This window comes from Aythya marila (assembly GCF_965140915.1).
Source record: "Aythya marila genome assembly, chromosome: 7".
NCBI classification, from domain to species: domain Eukaryota; kingdom Metazoa; phylum Chordata; class Aves; order Anseriformes; family Anatidae; genus Aythya; species Aythya marila.
The window spans coordinates 18,534,835-18,558,390 of NC_139048.1; the positions used below are offsets into that span (position 1 = coordinate 18,534,835).

Genomic DNA, 23,556 nt, shown 5'->3' on the forward strand with positions numbered 1-23,556 from the left:
GTCTAGGAACTTCTCTGGCCTCCCAGCAGACATAGATGTTTTCACATTATTTAATGACAAATAAAATATTTTTCGCTCCAGGTCCGGAAAGCACTGAGATAGCTCCTGAGTATCTCCAGAGCAGATAAACAGAACAAAACTCTAGAACAAGAATTTGGAGACCTCCTTGCTGATCAATGAACCCATTATTAGTTTGCCTAAGAGTAGCAGAGAGTTTTGTGTCTCTTTAATTCTTAAGGAAGAGAGGTCACACAATGCCTTTCAGATATGATAGTACTCCAGATTTTCTTGTAAAGCTGGGAACTCACTGTTCACTTTTGCAAATGAAATAGCATTTAATACAGCTGCTGGGTGACTACAGATGAGCTCCAAATCAACAAACACTAAAGGACCATGGACAGCAAGGTCACAAACAATATAACTGTAGGGATCTTTCCCTACCTCGTGGAGTGATAGACAAACCTTTGAAGTTCTGAATTCTGTTTGAGGGAGAAGTATCAAGGGCTTTACCTAGCCGAGCCTTCATCCCCATCAGCTAAGTTGACAGGGTGTTTTGGAGATCCTGCCCACTGCTCTAGCAGCCGAAAAAGAACTAGAACCATCTCCAGGTAATACTGGCTTTTGAAAATAATCCAAAGGTTGGCTGGAGGACATGCCTTATTGTCACTGTTTCTTCTATCACTGTAAATTTAGGTAATGCTACCAAGGCAAAACAAACAAACAAACAAACAAAACCCACCAAGCATAATATATAAGGTATGGGTATAAGGCATATAATCAGCTCCTGACCTGACAACAAGTTTTAGCATTATACCTATTATTATTATTATTATTATTATTATTATTTTACGTTATCACCTTTTTATGCCTTTTTGATTCACGGTAGCATGTTTTCTCTTCCAATTTTCTGACAGAAAGAAATTTGCTCTTTGCTTTTTATTAAATTTCTGTACCAAGAGTCACGGTACTCACCTGTCTCAAGTTCAGATGTTTTACTTTGTCCTTGACCAAAGAAAGTTCCCAGACACACACAACTGAGCTTGTTCCAGATGTGATTATGGTAGTTGCTGAAGGACACACAGCGCAGAGGCATTTATCCCAGTCTGCCATGCACTCAAACGTAGTCATGTTCTGTATGAGAAAACAACTTTCAGCCAAAAACTCATCTGGTGATACCATGCATTTATTAATACCAAATGGCAGATTTAATTTTCAGAACTGAGCCTCTTTTAACCCAGGAAAGAAAAGCTCATCTTATCCCAAGTCTCTATTTTGACAGCACAGCTGTATACATGTATTATGTATGTATTATGTATATGCACACACTGTGGCTGCATGCAGCTGTGCAAGACTCTTGGGACCAAACAGGAAGGGTGGATAAAGGTCAGTGTCTTAGGACAACAGAGTTTCAGCCCCTCTTGTGCTACAGACTTCCTACATAGCTTCAGGCAAATTTGTTCTGCCACCATATAGCAACAGTATGCAAACATTCAATGTAGATTAATAACAAAGCGCAGGTTACGACTGCCACCGCTAACAGAGTTAGTGCCAGGCTCAGCTACATCTTTGTCATACTTGGATTGAATAGCCAAAGCACTAAATTCCATTCTGGCCAACTGCTCTGCTAGCAGTACCAAGCTGGCCTAAACCAACTCTACACTGCTGCAATTACAGCACAAACATTCTTCCACTCATGTTCTGCATTAGTTCTCTCACACTCAATGGGGATGACAGCACAGTGCTAATGATTCTGCTGAACCTGGATGCCACAGTTACAAAAATCGTACCATGGACAAAACAAACCTTTACTACTTCAATGAAGGCAACAATATATTTCTAGTATATCTTCAATATATTTTCAACAGAGGCACTGTTGTCCCAATAGAGATTCAAGCTGATCCCTCAACTACTTCTTATAGTAACTGTATAATCACTGCAAGAGGCTCAGTGACACCCTGACTTTTGAGCAGTACCAGAACATTTAATGGTACCTTGATCTTTGGAGGAAAAAAACCAAGAACAACCACCATGATTCTGTAACTTCCTTTCTTCTGAGTCAACCAGAAGACATTAAGCAAGAAGTTTACACCTACAGCAGCACTATAAGTTACTGAGCACCAATTTTAATTTGCTATATTGAAAATCAGTGGGAAAAAAATCATTGATTTTACAGAAATCAGAAAGTAAAAATAAATCTCATGTTTTTCCTCATGTCCAGTGTCTGTGGATATATCTGTAAAAATATAACGATATGGTATGCTCTGATACCCAAGCTAGTATTTTGATGAATGACTAATTCTGCTATTTTGATACCCAAGCTAACTTGGATGTCTTTGCACATCATAACGTTGTCCCAAACACGTGCAATATCAGTGTGTTTGTGGTAGAGAACTGTATCTGTCCAGTGCCCTAGCCAGCAGTGTGGTGACACAGACCCTTGATTTTTAACAGCAAAGAAGTAAGAGTATTAACTGTCTAGATTAGGGGACATTATGATGTTGAATGAATGCACTGGGCTGAGCTTGGGAGCCAGAGGGGAATTGACAGATGGTCCTATCTCAATTCCAGCAGAAAGTTCTGCACAATGAAATTTCTAATTGGGGGCCAGAAGACCTTGTACTGTCCTTACAACCTATGAAATGAGGTTTCTCCTTCATTGTGACAGACAACAAAGTCACTTGAAGGAAAACTCAAGATCATTTAGAGGGAAAAAGTCACATTTTTCAACAGTGAAATAATTTTGTACTCCACTGGAATATCCAACTTGAGAATCCTCAGAAAACTTGACTGCAAAAAGTCACGCAGAGCACTCTCCAAAATCAGCTCCCCTACGGCCTCTCAACTGGGTACCCAAACAAGACAGACCACAACATAACATCCATTTCTGAAATGCTTAGGCTTTTTCTATTTACCTTTTCAGACCCATAGTTGCCAAAGCAGCAGGTGAAGTCTTCAGATCCCCAGCAGAACGTTTTGTTCCAAAGAGGAGGAATCAACACTTTATTTTTTTCAACAGCCAGAATGCCCTTCTCAGTATGAACAATGTGTCCAATAGCTCCCTTGGGATAGTCTGACAAGACAGAGAACATATTTAATTCTGTTGTCTTTAAAACACTAACATTAACTTACTGCCTTACATGGCTTTGTGGTGGGGCTGGCATGCCCCACAACTGGGATCAGTGTGCTGGGACCAGGTCCACAGACAGAAATCCACTCTGCCACTGAGATTTCAAGACAATGGTGGATACTCCCCTTTCCAACAGACCACATAAATCCATGCAGAAGTGGAGACTGGCTCCAAAGAAGGGGACAGCAGTGTCATTAACCTCCTTCTTGCTGGCAGACTGCCTTCTGCCATGAACTATAGGATGCACAGCATGGCAACAACAGCCTCTGTAGTACAGCTACAGGAGTCTGCTGGCCACACAAAAATGTGCAATGTGCATACCAGCATCATGGGATGAAAAGAAGTAGATACACTGAAATTTTCCAGACTTGTCAGCATTAAGAAAAATAGACTAAGAAAAAGATGAAGAAAATAAATAGATTTGAAGACCAAGAGGTGCAGAAGGAAAGAATTTACTTTGCTGATGAATATAAACAGAGAATGAAAATGGAAAAGAGCAAGCTTTATGCTTTAACTTGATATATTCAGAATGTAGAAGACAGAAACGATTTAAGTGTCGTAAATAATTTTGTAGAGTTCAGAACAAATTAAGTTCCAAGATTTCTCCTTAGTGTCTAAGTACTTTCAATGTCCCCTCACAATACACACATATGCAAATAATAATTGTCTGAAGGGATCTTGGTGGTACCAACTCATGTCAACTCACACAAAGCTATATGACTATATTTATGCTCTCAAAAGTACAGATTCATCCCCATCCAAGAATCCTACACTTAGTAGCTCAGAAAATGGAGCACAGCCCCTGCTGCACCTTTTACTGTAACTGGTGAGAGCTTCAGGTTTTGCAGACTGCTGATGAACGGAGGAAGAATTCCACTTGACTGAAAAGACAGCACTGATTCTCTTCCTGATGAACTTTTACCCTGGGCATTCCTGGATGGGTGTGGCTTAGTGAAGAGCTAGAACAAAGGAATGGCATTGAAAAACACATCTCTATCAGCCAGGTCATGCAGGAGACACATCTATTTAAAAGATTAATCATAGACTCCAGAACTGTCATACAAAAACCTTTTCATTAAAATGAGACCATCTTATCCTTATCATTACATTTTCATCAGACTACATCCCTTACAGGGATAGGAAGCTACTCCCAGTGATACAGGAGAAGAGAGAAAACTATAGGTGAGAATTTAAACTGCCTTCATCTGCCTGTATTCAGCCCCAGACTAGTGGTTACTCATGTAAGTACTGAAGCAGCAGAACCCAGATTTGATACCACAGGTGTATGGTATATGACAAGAACAGCATAATTAGAGAGTGGAGTCACACAACCTGGAGAACTCTATAGCCCATCTTCTAGCAGATTTAAATCAGTGACTGCCTGTAATTTAAGTTTCTTCTCCCGATTTCCAGTTGAAATACTACAAGATCAAAATTAATTATGCTCTGTTTTTCCTTATACTCTCATGATGAAGTGATACCTGCTTTGGTATCTGTCCGAAGTTGCTGATAAAACCCAGGATGGTGCTCTTAATCAGAGGATCTTTGATGTTGTTGAGGTCCATCTTGTCTCCATAGAAGTAAGGGTGGTAGGTGTTAACGGCCTCCACAGCAGCTGAGCCATGTTGCTTGTGGCCAAAAATCAGGTCTATCCAGCGATGGAGGTGTGCACTGACATAGTCACTTTCCAGTGCCTGAAACCAAAGAAAATTAATTCACTGGAGTGCATCTATTGCAGATGCGTTACTACTCCCTGTTCCCTGCTGGAGACAAATTCTCCACAGTACTCTCTGAAAGCAAATCTTCACACTTCCAGTTCTTCCAGTACAATCTTTCACAGCACGTCCTTACAAAATGAGACCAAAGAGGTGTAGGGTGGATCCTCACAGGAAAAGGAAGGACAGAGTGAGGCATGCTTGACATAGCAGACACCAGTTACAGTATCTTCAGGGAAAACACAGGCAGGTTCTACTAAGCAAAGCACAAGCATTCCACAGGTTTTGGCACATCCTCCGGTTTCCAAGCATACACTAAACGCCTGTGCTACGATTTCTTCATCAATAATGTTACTGACACGAGATGGTTTAAATGAATAAAATATTTATTTATTTAGCATTTAGTACCATCTTTTGGCTCTGTAGACAATCCACAGGTGATTTAAGGTACTACTCTCTTTGTAGAAACAGGCCTTAGTTATGAATTATACCAAGTAGCAGAGACTACATTTGAGAAGATACATGTGAGTATATATTGGAAAGGAAGAAACTAGCAGAGAAGCTTTAAGTTGGGTCAGAAGGTTATGGTAGGAGAGGGTACATGCCATGAACCAGCTCTGGAAATGCAGAGCTTGTAGTGATATGGCAAGGGGTGTCACAAGGCAAGACAGGCAGAGCATGAAGGGCTTTGCAGTAGCAGAGTTGCAGTGCAGCAGAACAGCTGTATGAAGAAGCTTCATGACTGCCTGGGTTTCATCAACACACACATTTTACAACCTTCAAAAGGTTCAAGCAGAGACAGATGCAGCACCAGACTCCCTCATCCTGGAAAAGCTCAAGGCCTCAACTTTTCCCCCCAAAAAAAAGAAATGGCTCTCTCTGTCTGACTAGATCTGCCAGCTGCAGTCACGGGCATGTGGATTAACATAACCAGAAGAAACAATTACTACTGGAGAAGACCATAAGAGATGCTACAAGGTAGTGCACATCCATCCTAATGTGGGCTCCCTAAAAGGCTCAACGTGATAGCAGAAATCTTGTGCTTGGAAGACCCATAAAACAAGTTCAAGGGCAGTAGACAAAAGTTTGAGTCAAAGCTTCACCCACCTCCAGATTAGTCAGCCTTATGTATGAAGCTTTGCAAAACACTATTGCCTCTGCCATTGCCTGCATCACCAAATCTTTGTGCATTCCACAATTGCCTTGCTCAATGATTCAAGCATCAGTGTTAAGCATTATTAAAACTACTTTCCTATCTCCAAATCATTTGACTGTGTAATACTCCCTGATGCTCAGTTAAAGGTCTCCCAAGTAGACAATCCTACCCAAAGCACAGCAGAAATAAACATGCTAATGGGATCCAGAACAATGGCTCATTTCACAGAGCAGACAGTGAGCCCGATACTGGTTTAAATGACCCTGCCCACAGCTAAAATGATTGCAGGGCAGAGAACAACCACAGTATACAATTTGTCCCCTGCAAACAACAAGAAAACACTTATGAATAGACTCAGAATTCATTCTTATTAATAAAGTAGTTAGTGCATGAATTACAAACTGTAAATTTTGCCTGGCATCGCCACCAGAGCAAAACAAAGCAACCAACCGAGATGAGACTGTGCAGCCACTCAGTATTTCACTGAGCACTGTGACATGCCCAGGAAGGCAGGGAGCATTGAGGTCTAAGAAGAGAGAAAAGAAATTACTTTATGTAGACAAGATTCTTAGCTTATTATACGTGAAGTAGAGAGTTACTGACAGTTTTAGCAAACACCATGATACCAGTAACAAATACATCTAACCTTGCAGGTGATTTCAGAGGAAAGAGAATTCTTCGCATTCCAGCGTTCAAGATCTCTACCTCTTCAGGATTAGATGAAACTTTCCCAGGCACACTAATCAACTAACTTCCCATGGCAAGATTTCTTGCACCTTCCTGTGTAATACCTGGTGCTACTAGTGGTTGGAGATAAAATATTGGACTGACTGTGCTCGAGGTCTGCTCAGGCCTAGCAAATCATTAAGAACATGACTATAAACATGATTTTCCTTTTGCTAAACTGCTCCTATTTGAGACTTCAATTCATTTGTACAAGTTGCATGATTTAATCAGCTGTGCCAATGCTATCAAATAGTGCAGCTCAGTGGAAGCAGGTCTGCTGAACACAACAGCTGGTAGAGAGGGCCCAGTATCCACATTATATGCACTGTGGGGGCTTTACTTCAAACTACGTCTAGTCTGCTTCCCCAGGCTGAATGCTGTCAGTGGTAGGAGCATAGCTTAGGTGCACAACTGGAGTGCAGCTTTTGGTTTCATTTCGTTCAAAACTAATCTATATAACAATCTGAGATCACTTTGCAGTGAGAACAAAACCATGCTATGCAGGGATGATTGATAAATCATTTCAAAACTAAACCCTTACTCCAAACTACAGGACTAAAGCAGATGTTCCCATTGAATTTAAGTGCCCTCAGAGTGCCCGGCATTAACAAGCAGCAAGGAGCAAAGCCCAGTACTTTACATTTAAACAAGACAGAATGTAAGAGAAAGCACATCTCCCTACACTTTTATTTAAAGAACATCAGTATAAAACTGCAGCAGCTCTCATGTGTCTGTGGATTTCTGTCTGCAGCACCTCTGTTAGAGAAGTGTTGTCATTCCCATGTTTAGCAAACTGGAGGACAGAGGCTAAGCAACTGGGAAGGTTACAGAGGGAGCATGAGGCAGAGCTCAGGAAGAAACCAAAAAGCTCCAAAGCCTACATGCCTTCTTTGGAGTCCTGGGAGAACAACAGGGAACAGTTACATGTTTGACTGAGGTGGCCAAAACCTACGTGCAGTGGGTAACACCAAGTTGCTTCCCTGCAAGGAACGTGACTGGACAGTCCCTAGGCTCAACTCTTCACTTTGGAAAGGACCTTACTTCAACCAGCGAGCCTGCAAAACACACAACACAACAAGAATCTCCCTCCTCACAGTAAACGTATCGTCATGTGCTGATGAGCACTGATCAAAACTCAGGTCTCTTTGTCCCTTCCACTGCCTTTCAGCGTATCTGCAGCACTAAGCCTTTAAATCACTCTAAGCACCTTCAGTGATGCCTAACTTAGTAATAACTGTTATTGTGTACATACTGGAGTTTAAGCAGTCTGAAGTGTCTCAATCTCTCTCATCTCAGTCATTTGTTTTGACAAAAATGTCACCTCCTTTCTTCATCTATCTCATGTTACAAAGTTGTAAACAGAGAGGGGACAGAGTCTGACCAAAAATTGAAGATGTGCAGATACTGGATAGCATTTTCTTTCCAAATCAGAACAAAACCCCTATCAAATTTTCTCATGTATTAAAATCTCCCCCTCCCCAAATTTTAAATTTGGAAAAATACCATCATGTTATTTTACTATTAATGAAGCTATACACCATACAATATTAGCTGTAACAACTACATCATGAAAATAAAACATTTTTAGTTCAGCCTGTAATATAATATAAATGTTGCAATGAAAAGATCATTCCTGAAGCATTTTGAAAACAGACGGAAAGTTGAAATGATTTATTGAGATTTCCTTGTTACTACCGACACACTCATTCAACCAGACTTGTTTTCTGGTGAAAAGCTGTTCCATACATCTCTTTCCCAGACAGTTCCACTCACTGTGTGCTTGTCAACCCAGTAACACTGGGCTTTGATGGGAGTTACACATTTAACTGCTACAGAAATACAAAGTAAAACAAAGAAGAAGATTAACATAGCTTCTGTAATGGTACTGATGAATGTCTGAATATGCTGTAAATTCAACATACTGGTTTAGGTTACTAAGATGTGTGGCAACACACCATGGAGTCTAGCTATTAAGCATGGAGGCACGCTTGAGACTTACTAATAATAGCAAGTAGCTATTTTCACCCACCACATAACTTGGAATATCATTAATTTACAAGCCTTTTTGTATCAAAGATGATCTCTGGGGAAAACAGTGATAAATGACTATTTCCAATCATATTTTTAAAATGATTGAAAATGATTGAAAACTTTTTTTTTTTTGAAGCCTATACAATAGTTAACCATTTCAAGATAATTAAAAGTAGCAAGATAGAAATTTTGCTTTTTCAAAGTAGTTTTGGGCACTTACTGTTCTGACACTGATTTTAAGTGAATTGGTCAGGTCATGACTTCACACCAGAGACTAAAGGGAGCCTATTAAACTAAAAATGAAATACCTCGTTAACAATCCTCAACAGTCCTAAACCAGAAACTATGGCAAGAACAATGAGAAGAAAAAAAAAAAAAGTAGGCAAGCACAGGGTTAGATTGTACTCATACTCACAGGAGTAACCTGAGCACATGTGAATGAAACCATGAATTTCAACAGGCTCACACTCACATTTGGAACTATTCACAAGTCAAAGTGTTCACAGCATCAGGAATCAGGGAGATGGTGTGCAATGCAGATACTATAAAGCATTGACTTCTTTGGAATATACATATATTTTTAGCAACAATTTATTCTTTGCAAGAAATACAGATGATGCATGTTATTAGAAGCCCGTTCTCTTAAACCTGGTTTCATACAAGAAAACTTACTTCAGGATGGAATAACAGCCCGTAAACCAGCTCGCAAAGGATATTTTCTCTAAGATGGATAAAAATGGTATTGCCAAACATGGGACGACACCTAAATTACTGACAACACCCAGTCATAAATATTTTAGTTTGTGACTCTGGCCTTTAGTCCCAAAACGTGATATTCACTAACCTGTCTATGCAGGAGAATGAATTTATGGGGGTCCCCATCTGCCCAAGGCGGAAGCTGCACATCTCCCAGCACTGTTCCATCCTGCATGCAACCTGCAGGAATTAAAGGAAAAAATAAAAACAAGAAGCGCACACATTGCAAATAGGAACAGCTTTTCCAAAACTGTGAAGTCAAGGGAAATTCAAGTGATTTTCACACATGCAATTTCAGGTTCTACATGGAATATAGTGTCATAAAACACTGCAGAATTTATTTCTCCTTGGATTTCTGATGTTAATAAAGCAGTGGGATGTTCTACAAACTGTCATTAATGCAGTAAAATCACACGTGCTTACTACAATCATTTTAGCCCTGAATGCAAACTCAGACAACACAAACTTGTTGGCATAACTTTCTTCTCATACATAATCCCATTGCACTATCTGATATTTCTGCTACAGCAACCTCTGGGAAGGATTTCACTGTCAAGTTCTTTGCTATCTGATTCCTTTCAGAAGGTAAGCATATGTTTTCAAATTGGGGCAGTGTTACACAACCGGATGATCTAAGTTAAGGCTCAGGTTTGGGACTACAAACTTCCTCACAGTGTAGCAGTGAACAGATTCAGGTTATTGGATTTACCTACTGTAAAATCTTTCTGTATATTTGTTCTTTATCAGTGAGATTCTGGTGCCTTTTTTAGATCCCTCCACTTGACTGTGTTCAGTTCAATTTCTGAATGCTGATTTCAGGCAGGCTCTGCTATTTCGTCTCCTCTCAAAGATTAAATTAGCCTAATTCTTTACTATCTTTTACCAATCTTTTAACATCTTTTTCCTACAGTGCCCTTTTCATAGTATGTCTCATTTCACTGAGATCTTAGGTACAGTTTATGACTAGATTTCAAAATCACTAGTTAGGTGCCTTTGCTATTATCAATTTAGGATGCGCCTTAAGGAGTCTCCTCTGCCTTCATTGTTAACTAACCAGCATCCATTAGAAAAAGAAGCTTAGTATCGCAAATTATGTCAGCTGCCTGTAAAGTGAAACAGATCATGACTGGAACACTGTCATACCTATTTCTGAAAACTTTTTTTTTTTGAGGGTTCTCTCTGACCCTCCACCACTGATGGAGAAAGGTTTGGAGACACTGTACATTCAGAGGGGACTGTGATATTGCTGGATTCCAGGGATGATGCATTTGCTTCATATAACTGGCACTGAGACATTCAAGATGATAGTGAGATCACATTTGGCAATATTAAGCACCGGAAACAGCAGATTAAAAAACCAAAAATGTAGTAAGTACCACTTAGCAACTGATCCATCTCCAAAAGTCAAATTAATATATGGTTGATAGACACATACACGTGATGATAGAGACCAGTTTTTCAAAATCAGACATTTAGCCTGTTGATATCAAAATCTGCCTTTGTTTGACAAAATGTACAATTTCTTTACACAGAAACAGGAACAAGAACCCCTTCTGAGCTAGAAACATGGTTTACTGAATGTGTCATGTGAATATAAAAAGATTATACTCTTGAAGCTTTCTTTTAATAAAAAATTGTCTCACTTGATTGGAGAGCCTCATCAGTCAGCATAGTCCAGTGACCACATACCAACATGAGATCTAGGACTTCTCTCTTGGTGTGATGCTGGGGAGCAGGAGGGGAGCAGTGAAGTCCCTTCTGTCACTTACCAAGTTCAAAATGATTGGCATTGGTGAGGAACTCTGGAAGGTAGAAGAATTCGGGGATGAGCTCCCTGACATCACTCATATTGTCCCTTGATGCTGATTCCCACGTGCTCTTGACACTGTGAAACATCCTGTCTGCAACATCAAAACTCCCACCCTGTTAAATGGACAAAAAGACTGCATTGTGAATATTCTGTTAAATAAGAAACAGATGCAGAATCTTAGCCAATTCTGCAATAATCATCACACATCTGATTAGCTGGTATCTCAAAATCTGTCCCAGCTCTATTTACTGTCTCAGTCCTGAACTTTAGATATGTAGGTTAACAATATCATACAGCTTGGAGATTTTGTGTAGCTTGAAATAACACAGTAGCATGCAAAAATTATCAAAGATAGCTTAAGAATATCAGCATACTCAGCAGTAATGCTTCTCAGTGTAACTCATTCGTTTAACATCCCAAAGTGACTTGCAAGCCGTAGACACAGCTTTGGCATTTACACCTGTGAATCAAATAGTTGTGCAAAATCTTGCGTGCAATCTTCTGGAGAAAAACCCCTGGGGAAAGGTGGTACCACTGAAATAACTGTAATCAGATCTGGGCAAACATGAAAGACCCACTGGCCAGGGGACAGCAGGGAAGAAGGCACAGCATAAAGATGGGGAGAAGGGAAGAATGTTTGAGCCCAGCACTGAATTGGTATATGAAGAAGGAGAAACAAAATGCCTCAAATCCTGAGAGCATTTGAATATGTTTAGTTTAATGATAGTAAAGCACTAGAAAATAGCAGCCTTCTTAGTCCTAAATATCATTCTGAACCATGGCCTTTAGATAAATCACTCACTGAATGAAGGGTGCATGTCTTATATTGAAACTGTATTTCCTGCAGTATTTTTAAAATGGATTTCAGATACAGTATGGATTGGTGAAAATATCAGGTGCACATTTACATAGGGATCCCTGCACTGAGAAAAGAATTTATTTTAACAAAGAAGTCCTACAGTAACAAAAACAGACAGTTTTTGGAGATCATCTGAATGAGCTGTTCAGAATGAACAAGTTGATTCAGAAGAAAGCTGACTTTTTAAATGATGTAAAATTATAAAACTAAGGTCTGCGATCTCTGTTAAGTCTGGCAACTGAAGGTCAAGAAGTAACTTTTGCCTTACTCTTTGTTAAGAAGAAACTACCCTCACAGATAAGCAAACAAAACAGAAATCGTAAGTTCTGAAGCCGCATCTCCTTGCTTGTCTTTTGAGATAGACTCCAACCAAAAGCTAGCACAGTCCAGATGTAGAGACTTCATCTCTGTTTCCCCTGAGATGAACTCTGACAGGACTTTTGGTCCTGCTTCATCTCTAAATGACAGCATAATTCTGGTACACCTTGTTGCATTTTATGTCCTTCTTCCTTATCCCACTGACAACTGTGAAGCCTTCCCAAACCCACTCAAGGGACTGAGTGAAAAAGTGGCTCAAATCACATGAGTAAGCCTAGCTGGAGTTAATTTGATGCACAAGGTCATCTTGCTCTTGATCATTATTAGAGAGGGACCCTTGGAGTCAAATTCAAATTGAAATTAAAACAGAGTAGAAGAAGCACTATAAATAAATCAACAGTTAACAAGTATCTCATTGAAGCATATTAAAGGGCTTTGTATATTTAATCTGCACACAGCGCACTGTGTCTGGTGGTGATTGATGCTTTTTCATCTTTTTTTGCAGCTTTTATGAGAGCTGATGGTAATCTCTTGAGAAACAATATGATTTGTAATAAAAAGATTACCTGTATTAAATAAAAATAATATATACATAGGAAATGCTGTTAGCGCGACAAATCTGGTTAAAGATATTACCACCACGAAAAAATGTGATTTTTTCCCTGGCTGTCTAATTCATTTTAGGGAAAAGTAATATCTTTAAAACTTAAGCCTGTATTATTTATAAAGGAAGCAATAACTGATTTTCCCATTTCCTATATTAATAAATTTATTTGCATATATTTATATCAGAATTAATGAGTTTTCTCTCTCTATGAATGCAAACACCACACTGAAAGGAAAAAAACAGAATCAAGAATTGCTTTATGCCTTTAGATTCCAATTCAACAAACTCTTACAGCTTTTGTATAGCTAGATACAGTAAGTCTGTTTCTTTCCTTTCAGTAGAGGCCTTCTACTACGGATCAGGAATACTGGTAAAAAACATGCATTTTAAAACTATGGTTCATCAGGATATATAAAAGACAGCTGGTCAAAGTGGCCTCTAGGTGGGAGTTAGAACTCCCCATGTTTATAGAACTAATCAGCACTGAGTCTTGGTTGTGTTTTAAACCCAAAAAGAAAGTGTTTCTAAAAGATGATTATGAAGTGCAAAGACTTACCATACCCTCAGAGATGCTGAGAAGCAATTACACTTAGACAGTGCTTAAATGACAGCTCCAGAGTCAATGACACAACGAAGAGTAAGAACCCTGTACTCTGCAAGTACCTCAGAGAGGCAAACACCAGGAAGAAAGAATAGCCTGCTTGCTGAAATGCAACAGTGGGATAAGAACAAAAGGGAATAAAATACAAGGTGAATCACAAGCAAGTGGTACAAATCATTAGGAGTATTAAGTACTAGAATGCCTTTCCAACAGAGATACTAAGCACAGAAACCTATTCCTGAAAGGATTTCTGTGAGGTACCTAAGGGTTGGTGAAAGAATCCAGTGAAATAGGAGATATCATCCAAATACCCATCTGATGAGACAATCTTTGATCCATTCCAGTACAATATGCAAAGCACATACATGCCTTCCTCCAGGATCAGATCTCAATACATTTAAATAAAATGTGAAATAATAAGGCTTTGTAAATTCCTGTATGGTTGCCTTAGTAGAGGGGTATTGCTTCCTCACTGCCTTCTTTGGCCAGGTGTAAATCACATATCTGATGTGAGAAACAGGATGTTATGCAACTTTTTTTTTTTTTTTTTTTTTTTTTTTTGTCATGTGCATTCAGACAGGCAGTTTAGGGTTATAAGCATGGCTTTTCCACTTTTTAAGATGCCGAGAATCTTTCGTGGTTCCCAAGTCAGCACCTTTCCAAAGTATTAGGTTTGGGATTTCTCCTCCAATCTGTTCTTGACTGAGTATCAGTTGCATATCTGCTTTTTGCCTGACTGCATTTCACACTTTGCAACTCCTAAACCACAGTAGGACCAGTCAGGCAGGAGAAATGACAGCAACAAGCTAAGCTGAATATGCAGCAACAAGAGAGCAAAGGAATGAGAATGGAAGTTCAGCAGTTTAGTGGATCCACATCCAGACAAAATTTCAAGTTCTTCAGATCTCAGCAGTGTTTGAATATTTACATCCACATGAAATACCTGCTAATCACACAGACAAACACAAAGCAGGTACTCAGTCTAGGAGCACGTTATGCATAGAAGTGTGCCAGTGAGACACAGCAGCCATTATCATTTACTGGAAGAAATAGCTGCTCCACAGGCATTTGTGACTGCAGCTAACATATGGCTCACAGAATGCAATGGCAAGTATTGCCTCAGGTAGTTCACTAACCCATCATCTACTGCTGGTAACAGCTGATATCATAGGGCTCATTACTTAATTATCACAGTGCTTTATTTATACTAGCCCATAAAAAAAATAATAAAGAAAGAGACCAGCACAACCACAGAGCATTGCTTGTATGTCGCCAACTGCTTGAAATGGGCAGACAGGAAATTTAGTGTCCTCTATGCTGATTGGCTAGGAAAGGTAAACACAAGGCTCAGTTCCTGTGAAATTAAATTCCATGGAGAGTCCTTTCAGCACCAACAAAATGATGCCAAGTTCAGAACAAGCAAAATCAAAATACTTTAGTCTCGCCCCACCCTTGGAGAGCCAAGCCCATGCCTCCTGTTGTGCCTCAGAGTCATCATGTTCCCAAAGCACCAGAACCTGCAGGTCCCCATCCAGCCTAGGGATGCTCTTCACGTTAGCACAGTCATCTCCAAGAGCTTGCCAATAGGCACATTACTGCATGAGCTCTTGAGATTTCAATAGCAGATATTCTAAGCGCATCTGCCCCAAAGTCAGAAGCTAACACTCAGAGTGGCAGTAAAACATTATCTTGGTGTTCACATGCTCAGCTCTCACAAAACGCACCAGAGAACCAAAACTAAATAGTCCCTCTTCCTCAGGGAAAAAAGGAAAAGGGAAAGGGAAAGGGAAAGGGAAAGGGAAAGGGAAAGGGAAAATCAGACATCAGTTCCACTCCTATTAAAACTTTCTGCTGAAATCAACAGACACAACATAGAGCCTTCAGTTAGCCCAAAGTCCACAGAGAGCATACAAAAAATGTCAAGAGAATGAATCCCTCTTCACTGCACAGCCAATGCAGTGGGCTCCATAACGAGGTGTAGGAGGGAAGTAATCTTGTCCCCTTACCTGCAGAGAACAGAAGGTCTGTGTAAATGGCTCCAGTCGTACCAGGTAAGATGCCACTATAATTGCTGATGAATAGTGCGTACAGTAATGACACTGAGCTGACAGGTCTCCTGGAAATTTGACACAAATCAGATTTCAGTGCTAAATTCCACCATCTCAATTTCATAACATCTAGTTAGCACAGCACAATAAGTCTTTAAGGCAGACATGTTCAAAGACGTGCAAAAACACACCTTTCATATCTGCATTGAATGTGCAGTTACTACCACATCTGTATATTCTTTTTTATTTTTCAGAAAATTAATGTGGAAGGGAAGAAAACCTTTATCTTGCCAGACCATCCTCTTGCCCATTAGTAATAAAAACGTCTTGATATCTAGAGGTCAAACAGCTCAATGCTGTTTCCTTTTCTTAATGTAGCTTCTAGCCAAACTGCATGCAGCAGTCTTCTACCCACAGTTTGGCTAACAAAGACAGCTGCATGCAGCTTACCTACAAGAACAGCCTTTTCTGAGGAACATTGCTTTTTGCTGTTGCATCTCTTCCTGCCCAAGTGAAGAGGAGAGAACACAGCAGTAGAAGGCACAGAAGGAGGAAATGCATGCAAGAGAGTCATTTCTCTTTCAATCCTCAACCACTTTGAAACTGAAAGCAAGAGGATCTTCCTGGCATTGTGCTTCCCTTAGCTACAGCTGTGGAAAGACTTTGTGTGTCTTTTCCAAGGGATTCAACAGTATTCCAAAAGGCCTGAGGAGACTTAAAGCCTATACTGCCTGCTAGGTTCCTAAAACCTTCACCTTCACTCTTCTCCACCTCGTTGTAGCGCTGGATGAACTTTTGTTTCCTCTCTGTAGTCTGTGCTCCCATGGGCTTTGACAGGTCCCGAAATGTATGAGGATTACTAAGGTTCAGAGTCTGAAAAGAAAAAACAGCAAAGATAGGAATTTTTAGAATGCAGACTCAGGCATTAGGACCAACTCTGTGTCATTGGTCAGTGGTAAAGTTGTGTTCAAAGCTTCACATATACAAGGCTGCCACAGATTCAGTACAGAAATAGTCATTGTCAGAACTGGGAAGGGACTTGGAAACAGAATGGCAACATGTGCCTCTGAAAGGACAGCATGTACAAGGTGCTTAATAAGTAAAGGACATGGTAGATCCTGAATAAAGGACCCGGAAGGTCTCAAGGACTGCTTTCAATGACTGCAAGGATTGTTCTCAAGGACTTTTCTGTCCAAATCTCCTTGCCAAGAGGTTACAGGCCTGGCCCTGCCTACCTGCTAAGCCAGTGCAATCTTTCCTTATTTCTTAGGTATGCATTTGACAGATGCTTATTCACCTTACCAAGGCAGAACCTCACCTCAGCATGCCGACTTGAAGAGAACACTAATCTATAAAGAATTAATACAATTCAACAAAAGAATCAATACAGTTCAACGTAACTGTCTCAAATTTTGAACCCTTGGTTTAGGCCCTTCTGCTTCAGTGGCATCACAAAACAAACCTTTACATGGTTGCTATCACAGAAAGTACAGGATGCTGTTAAGCGGCATGCACTGACCTGGGAGTGATAGTCAGCAAGGACCCATGGAAACACAGGATACTGCATGTAATCGTTGTAGCTGCGGCCAGCAAGTGTGTTCAGGTACATGAGATAATCAAAGTTGCTGATCTCCCTCTTCTGCCAGGGAAAGGAAACAGACATTAAAATCTCCTAACTCCAGCCATGAAAAACGTGCCTCAAAAGCAGCCTCAGAGCTCTGTGGTTCCTTTCTCCACCAGGACAAAAATTATAAATAGTGTAATCAATCACCCACTGCCATTCAGATCAGCACAACAGCTCTTATACAACAGTCCATTCAACAGAATCTGAGTCTTCTTTTTGGCTCTTCTTCAGACAGGCCATTTGCATTCATCTATAATCACCCAGTGCTTTTATGCTGTATTTGCATAACAGAGAACTTTTTCCCAATTTAAAAGAGCCAAATGCATGCAATCTGTACATTGGCAAATCCTGGACAACTGCCTGTACAGAAAGGCTGCACAAAGTGCTACATACAAACAAGAGGGTATAGATTTCTTCAGCGTGTCTTGGGCCACCAAGATCAGGGGTAGAGGAGAGCGAATGCATCTCTCAGCTCAGTATAAAATCTATGAAATCAAGAGAGGTGCATTGATTTAGATGTACAGATCTGTGAATAATCATTTGACTAGGTAGCTCTCTTTGGTTTCTGTTTTAAAATGTGTGTAAAATCACACTTAATCTGCCAGTCACACTGTATGTTTCACAGTAGGAACAAAATCTCTGCAATAACCAGATGTAAATTCTCTGCTCCTCTTGCCAATAACCTCACCTCCAGCAGTGAGCAGCTTATGCCTGGAAGTGCAGGCATGCATGCACACACAGACATATATATAATTGTGGGTGGACACAGGTGATGAAATTCTTTGCTTAACCACATGGAGCCAAGATTTAGTTTACCTGCCACTTTTGGAGCATTGTCTTTTCCCCTCCTGAGTGTTTCCTGTATGGAACAGACATTGATTGAAATAATTGCTTCAGAACAATAAGGGAAAATCAATACATTAATGCTTGTGCTCCCTGAGCCCCTGCTGTCATCCCACAGAAACAAGAGGACACCAACACTACGGAATGTTGAGGTTTCAGCATTGACCAAATCATTCCAAAATCAGAGAGTGTCAATAGGTTAGTGCTGCAGGATCAAAGTTTCATTACTGCTTTCAGTAGGTGGCAAGATTATGTCTGGCCAGAACATGGCTGGCCAGCTTCAGATGACTGATGAGATTGTCACTGGCAGTCCCCCTCCCTACCTATACAAGGAGGGCTAAGCTACTTGCCAGCCTGCTCCTGAATGAAGCACCACCTGAAGTATGATATTTAATAGAAAAAAAAAATGAGAAATTAGGGTGGTGGTGTGGAAGATGAATTTTGTTTGCCTTAAGATATCACTGCAAATGGTGGCAGTGATGCCACATAGTAAGCTAAAAAAATTTACAAGCTGACTAAAAGGGAGAGAAGGCAACCCTGTAGCAGAGGCAGAGGGACAGTGGAGGACAGTAACCTTCACAGCTGTTCTGAGACAAGCCATTCCGCTAAATGCTCAGTGCTCTCATTCACATCCTACTGCAGAGCTAGCATATTAGTGACAGGTACCATTAAGACTGTCTATATTCTGAAGACTTATTCTTGAAAGTTCTTATTTTTCTGATGCTTTTTGAAAACACTGGCTTGAAAACAAAGGTGTCTCAGTCTCCATATGAAAGATATTCTTTGTGCATAAAGCACTTTTAAACAAATGTAGTTCTGATAAAGTAGGGTGGAGTCTTTTATTTTTAAAATTCAAAACAAAACAGGAGTAAATAGCTTTTTTTTTCCTGCACTTTATTTGTTCTCAAAATACAGAGTAACTTTTACTGAAACTTTAAATAAAAACAAACCAGCCAAAAGGAGATACTAAACAGAGAAATTCACTTGAAAAGGTGAAAGAGTCAAAGTTCTGTGTAAACAGAAGTAACATTTCAACTACGCTAAACCAGGTATGTCAGTATCTGAAGACCATGAATTTGCTCACGTCTACTGTAAGAGACCAAACTGAGTCAACTAACAGCTTCTGGATTAAAGAAACTTTTGACCTGCCAAAGTAAATAGGGTTAATGATATGACGCAACATAACTGGTGGTAGAAGTTGCTTTTCCCTTTGAGTATATAGCTCTACACTAACCCTGAGGTGTCAGTTCACAGATGAAGTTACTAACTTCCTGAAGCTTAAAGGAATCAGTTTAGCCATAGATTATAAAACTGCTACAGGAATAACTAGCTGTTATTTTGCATTCTTGTGCTCTGTACTGGATCACACTAGAAGTTTACAAAGCTAGTCTTAAAGCAGCCTCAAAGACCTAAATAAAACAGCATCATGGTCTATGATCATTACAGTTTTATTGAATGTGCAGTAGTTAAGTGCTTGTAAACAACCCCTCCTGAACCATTATTTTAGTTTGTCACACGCCCTAACCCAATAATAAGGATTCCGTAAGAGTCAAAACAAAACACTCTCAGTGGAAGCTTCTATATAACAGAGAGGCTGATGTGTTCAACACCTCATGAAAACACACAAGGCTAAGTGTAGTCATCCTCCCTGAAAGAGGCACCCTTCTGGGTCTCAGGGGTCCAGACAAGATGCTCCCCGCTCCAAGTCCCAAGATCTCCTTTGTCAACTCCCAGTGGTCCCATCCATTAATTGCATTAGGTGAAGCTCAGCAAAAGCACAAAGTAGATCAACAGCTATCCAACCACAACAGCTATCCAATCATGGTAAGTGCATTTAGAAATAAATAAACAGAAGTCTGGTTTGAAAAAGAAATAGGAAAAGTGCTTCCTAAATGTAAATAACTAAACTTCAAGAGAAAGTGAAGTTATGTGAACCAACAGAAGTACCTGCATATCTAACAGGAGTACCCTCATATGTAAATCTATAAGGTATTTGTAGGTTACTAGCCATAGCACAATATAAGCATATGTACTAATGACAACCATTGGTTACAGTATGCATAAGTGATTTATTAATCCCTTTTTTCCATTAACATCAGGCTATGATCTCACTCTTGTGATAGCAAGCGCCCTCCATTTGCTAGAAACAGGTGAACCTCAACCCATTTGGAGATTCACCGCAGAGGAGACAATCTCAAAGGATAAAATAATCTCAAAGGATAAGATTTTGTCCCCACAGAAATTAAAACTAAAATTCCAATAAACTTCATTGGGTTCTTAGATTTCCCAATGCTACTTTCATTTTCTTTTTGTCTTCCATCCTCCGGACTTCTGAAGTCTACAAAACAGTGCCCAGTGCCCAGGCTCTCCTAAAACCCACCTTCCTTAAAGAATGTCTGCAATTAGGAAAAATATTATGAGAAAATCTCCTTCATGGTAAACCACATTTTAGGTACAAGCCTTATTATTAAACAAAGTTAATTACAAAGAGGTTAACGGGGACTAGATATTAAGAAATATTTCTTTACTGGGAGGGTTGGCAAACACTGGAATAGGCTTCCAAGCAAGGTGGTTGATGCCCCATGCCTGTCAGTGTTTGAGAGGCATTTGGATAGTGCTCTTACTAACATCATTAACTTTTAGCTAGCCCTTTAGTGGCCTGGCAGTTGGACTGATGATCTCTGTAGGTCGCTTCCAACAAAACTATTCTATTCTAACACCATCTTTCCCTGTGAAGCAATCCAGTCTCTCAAATCTCAGTGTTGGGTTAGTTTACTTTTGATCAAAGGTGCGGGGTCCTCTTTATCTGATTGTACCAGTTTACCTTCTGAGTATTCTTGCTCTGTGCTTTAAAAACAGAAATATTACAGTAGGACCACACAATTTCTTCTCTACAGTTGAAAACAATAGGCATTTCTGTAGGACACTGAGTAAATAAATCATTTCTGTGTACTTCTTGGCAATAGGTGGTACACAAGCCCATTTCCCTTCAATAATTCTTTTTCTCTAGATATTTTGGAAGTATTGCAACCAGTTACTAAAAGCAAGAGCTTGGTAGCTGCAGCTACAGAGACAAAATCTAGTAAATTCACATGGCATAAGAGGAAATTGTTGCAACAGCTGCACTTTTGAAGGGTCACAGATAGACGAACGTAAACTGCAGCTCATAGCCTCTCTGCTGCACTGCTGAACTAACCTCCTCCTAGTTTGTATCTATCCAGTCTGGCATGTCCTAAGGATGGTATCACAAACATGGTGAGTTCAAACATAAACGTGCAGGCATTTCACACTGTGCTACAGCCAAGTAAAATGAAATAGCCAAATGACTAAAATGGACAGATAAGGCAACAAAGCTGATGAACAGCCTCTAACCAGGTCCAGATGCTTTTTGTTTCTGCATAATTTGAAATCTAACATTTCCAGGCACTACATGCAGTTCAGCTCTTTTCCCTCCAGCTTGAACTTGCGTGCTGGAACCAAACATTATGCTAATGATCTCCAAGGACCTGGCACTGCTGTTGCTTAGGAACAAAAGTTTCACAGGCTGTGGACAGAGAACTGAATAGAGGCACTGTAGCTGGGGAAGTCCGTTTTACCACCCTTTTCCCCTCAACACTCACATACACAACAGTTCCTTGAAGGGCTGCCATTTTCCTTCAAGGAAGTACGATTCAGTATTTACAGGCCTCTGAAAAGGAAATTGTCCTGCACTCTCCTGTTTTACGAGATGAAAGACTAACTCATTACTCAAGGAAGAGCAGACCAGAGGACAACTACACGGTAACAGACCATGAAGGCTCATCCCACACTACTGAAAAAACCTATCAGCTTGTGACATCTGTACCCTGGCTTTTAAAGTCCTTCTAGCTGCTAGCCGGTAAGACCTTGTGCAGGGGGGCAGCCTGACAGAATTGCTGAGATAAGAATATTTTTGTTTATCCTTGGTGGGCACTGGTTTTATAAGTGACCTTGCACTGTGTGATAGCACAGTGGCTCTGAAGTCATCTAGAAAAGTAATAAAATTAAAGAAAGTATCTATTTGTTCGTGGTAGGATTTAGTCTAAAACAGCCTGTTAGCAAGAGACTACATCTAAGATAGTCAGTGAATTAATCTCTCTTCCACAACAGGTCGTATCCAACAACAAAGTGGTAACAAGCTTGTAAGCAAGGAAATAAAATCTTCCCCTGGTTGGAACCGCTTGGCTTCATGCAAAATCATTCACTGCATGAATGTGGGTTTTAAGCTATACACGAAAGTATCTCCATAGAGCTGGAACATGTCACCTTGCTGACCTCCTGATCACAGAGTGGTGCCACTGGACCAGGCAAGCCCACTCTTCCAGAGTGAGGGGAGAGAGGGAGAGAGAGAAAACTTTCTTCACAGGCTGGTTTAAGAAGGGATCAGGATGGTTCTGTACAGCTTTGGGAGCAGTGAAGTAGGAAGCAGCAACCTAGGGGAGGAAAAGAACAGGGAGAACCACAGAGGAGATCTTGAAACACCCAGTGTCACTGATAGAAGGCCTGTCTCTTCCTGCCAGCACTAGGCTGAGAAAGGAAAGAGAAAGGTTCAGGCGGAAGATTGTGCACTAGGGTCCTAATCTGTATTTTTCCAGCATTGTATCTCCTTCTTATGGCAGGCCTAAGCTACAGTGGGTCATGGCAGAGCCCTGTGCAAACCTTTCTTGCCTCACAGCCCTATTCCTGATGCTCAAGGTCTGTTCCCAGCAACACAAAGCACCACAGGCAGTGTGATACAATAGACATGGACTTTCTCGTAGTTTCTCTATCAGGTCAGCCTCAAAGCTCTGGACCTGTGAAACATTCCTAAAGCTCTAGCCTTTTAAAAGTCCAGTCCAGACTAAAGACTTTGCCAGGTATGGATATAAAGGGAAAGAGTTTCCCAGTCAAGATCTTCTTTACCAAGACCTTATCAACCTAGAAACGCAGCACCCTCATCCTTGGGCAAAGGCCTGCCAGCAGCTCAGAGTGTCAGTGTCTAGAGAAAACTACACATAGAGTTTCCTCTTGGCACCACCATTTCTTAGGCAGTGGGTCACACGTGTACCTTTCCCTCTGCTAGCACCGGAGACGCACTGTGAGCATGAAATTGAACAGGCATAATTAAAATTTACAGCAAGGAGGGCTCCTGCAATTCCTGAATTTTTAATACCAGTGGCTACAGAACTGGAGCCTTCTTATGCAGAGCTAAAGAAAATGAGACACGGCTAAGTAAGCTCCATTATCTCCAGCGACAGCCCTGCGAAACACTGATAATTAGTTTACAAGCATGCAGAGACAAGAGAGCTATTCATACCCTTCAAGCTGTCTGGTGCTG

At 40.4% G+C, this 23,556-nt stretch overlaps 2 protein-coding genes across 2 annotated transcripts in view; one reads left to right on the top strand and one right to left on the bottom strand.

Moving 5' to 3' along the window:
* VSTM4 (V-set and transmembrane domain containing 4) overlaps positions 1–23,556 on the top strand; it is a 79,765-nt gene that overhangs the window by 53,361 nt on the left and 2,848 nt on the right. The window lies entirely within an intron of this gene.
* Positions 1–23,556, bottom strand: part of WDFY4 (WDFY family member 4) — a 129,320-nt gene that overhangs the window by 11,775 nt on the left and 93,989 nt on the right. The window contains exons 48-57 of the mRNA XM_082765209.1: positions 18,195–18,237; positions 17,274–17,393; positions 16,510–16,627; positions 15,713–15,822; positions 11,281–11,434; positions 9,600–9,691; positions 4,609–4,821; positions 3,939–4,086; positions 2,913–3,070; positions 973–1,131 (exon numbers count right to left, since the gene is read on the bottom strand). Of these exons, the coding sequence (XP_082621335.1) occupies positions 973–1,131; positions 2,913–3,070; positions 3,939–4,086; positions 4,609–4,821; positions 9,600–9,691; positions 11,281–11,434; positions 15,713–15,822; positions 16,510–16,627; positions 17,274–17,393; positions 18,195–18,237 (1,315 nt within the window). The remainder of the gene's footprint in view (positions 1–972; positions 1,132–2,912; positions 3,071–3,938; positions 4,087–4,608; positions 4,822–9,599; positions 9,692–11,280; positions 11,435–15,712; positions 15,823–16,509; positions 16,628–17,273; positions 17,394–18,194; positions 18,238–23,556) is intronic.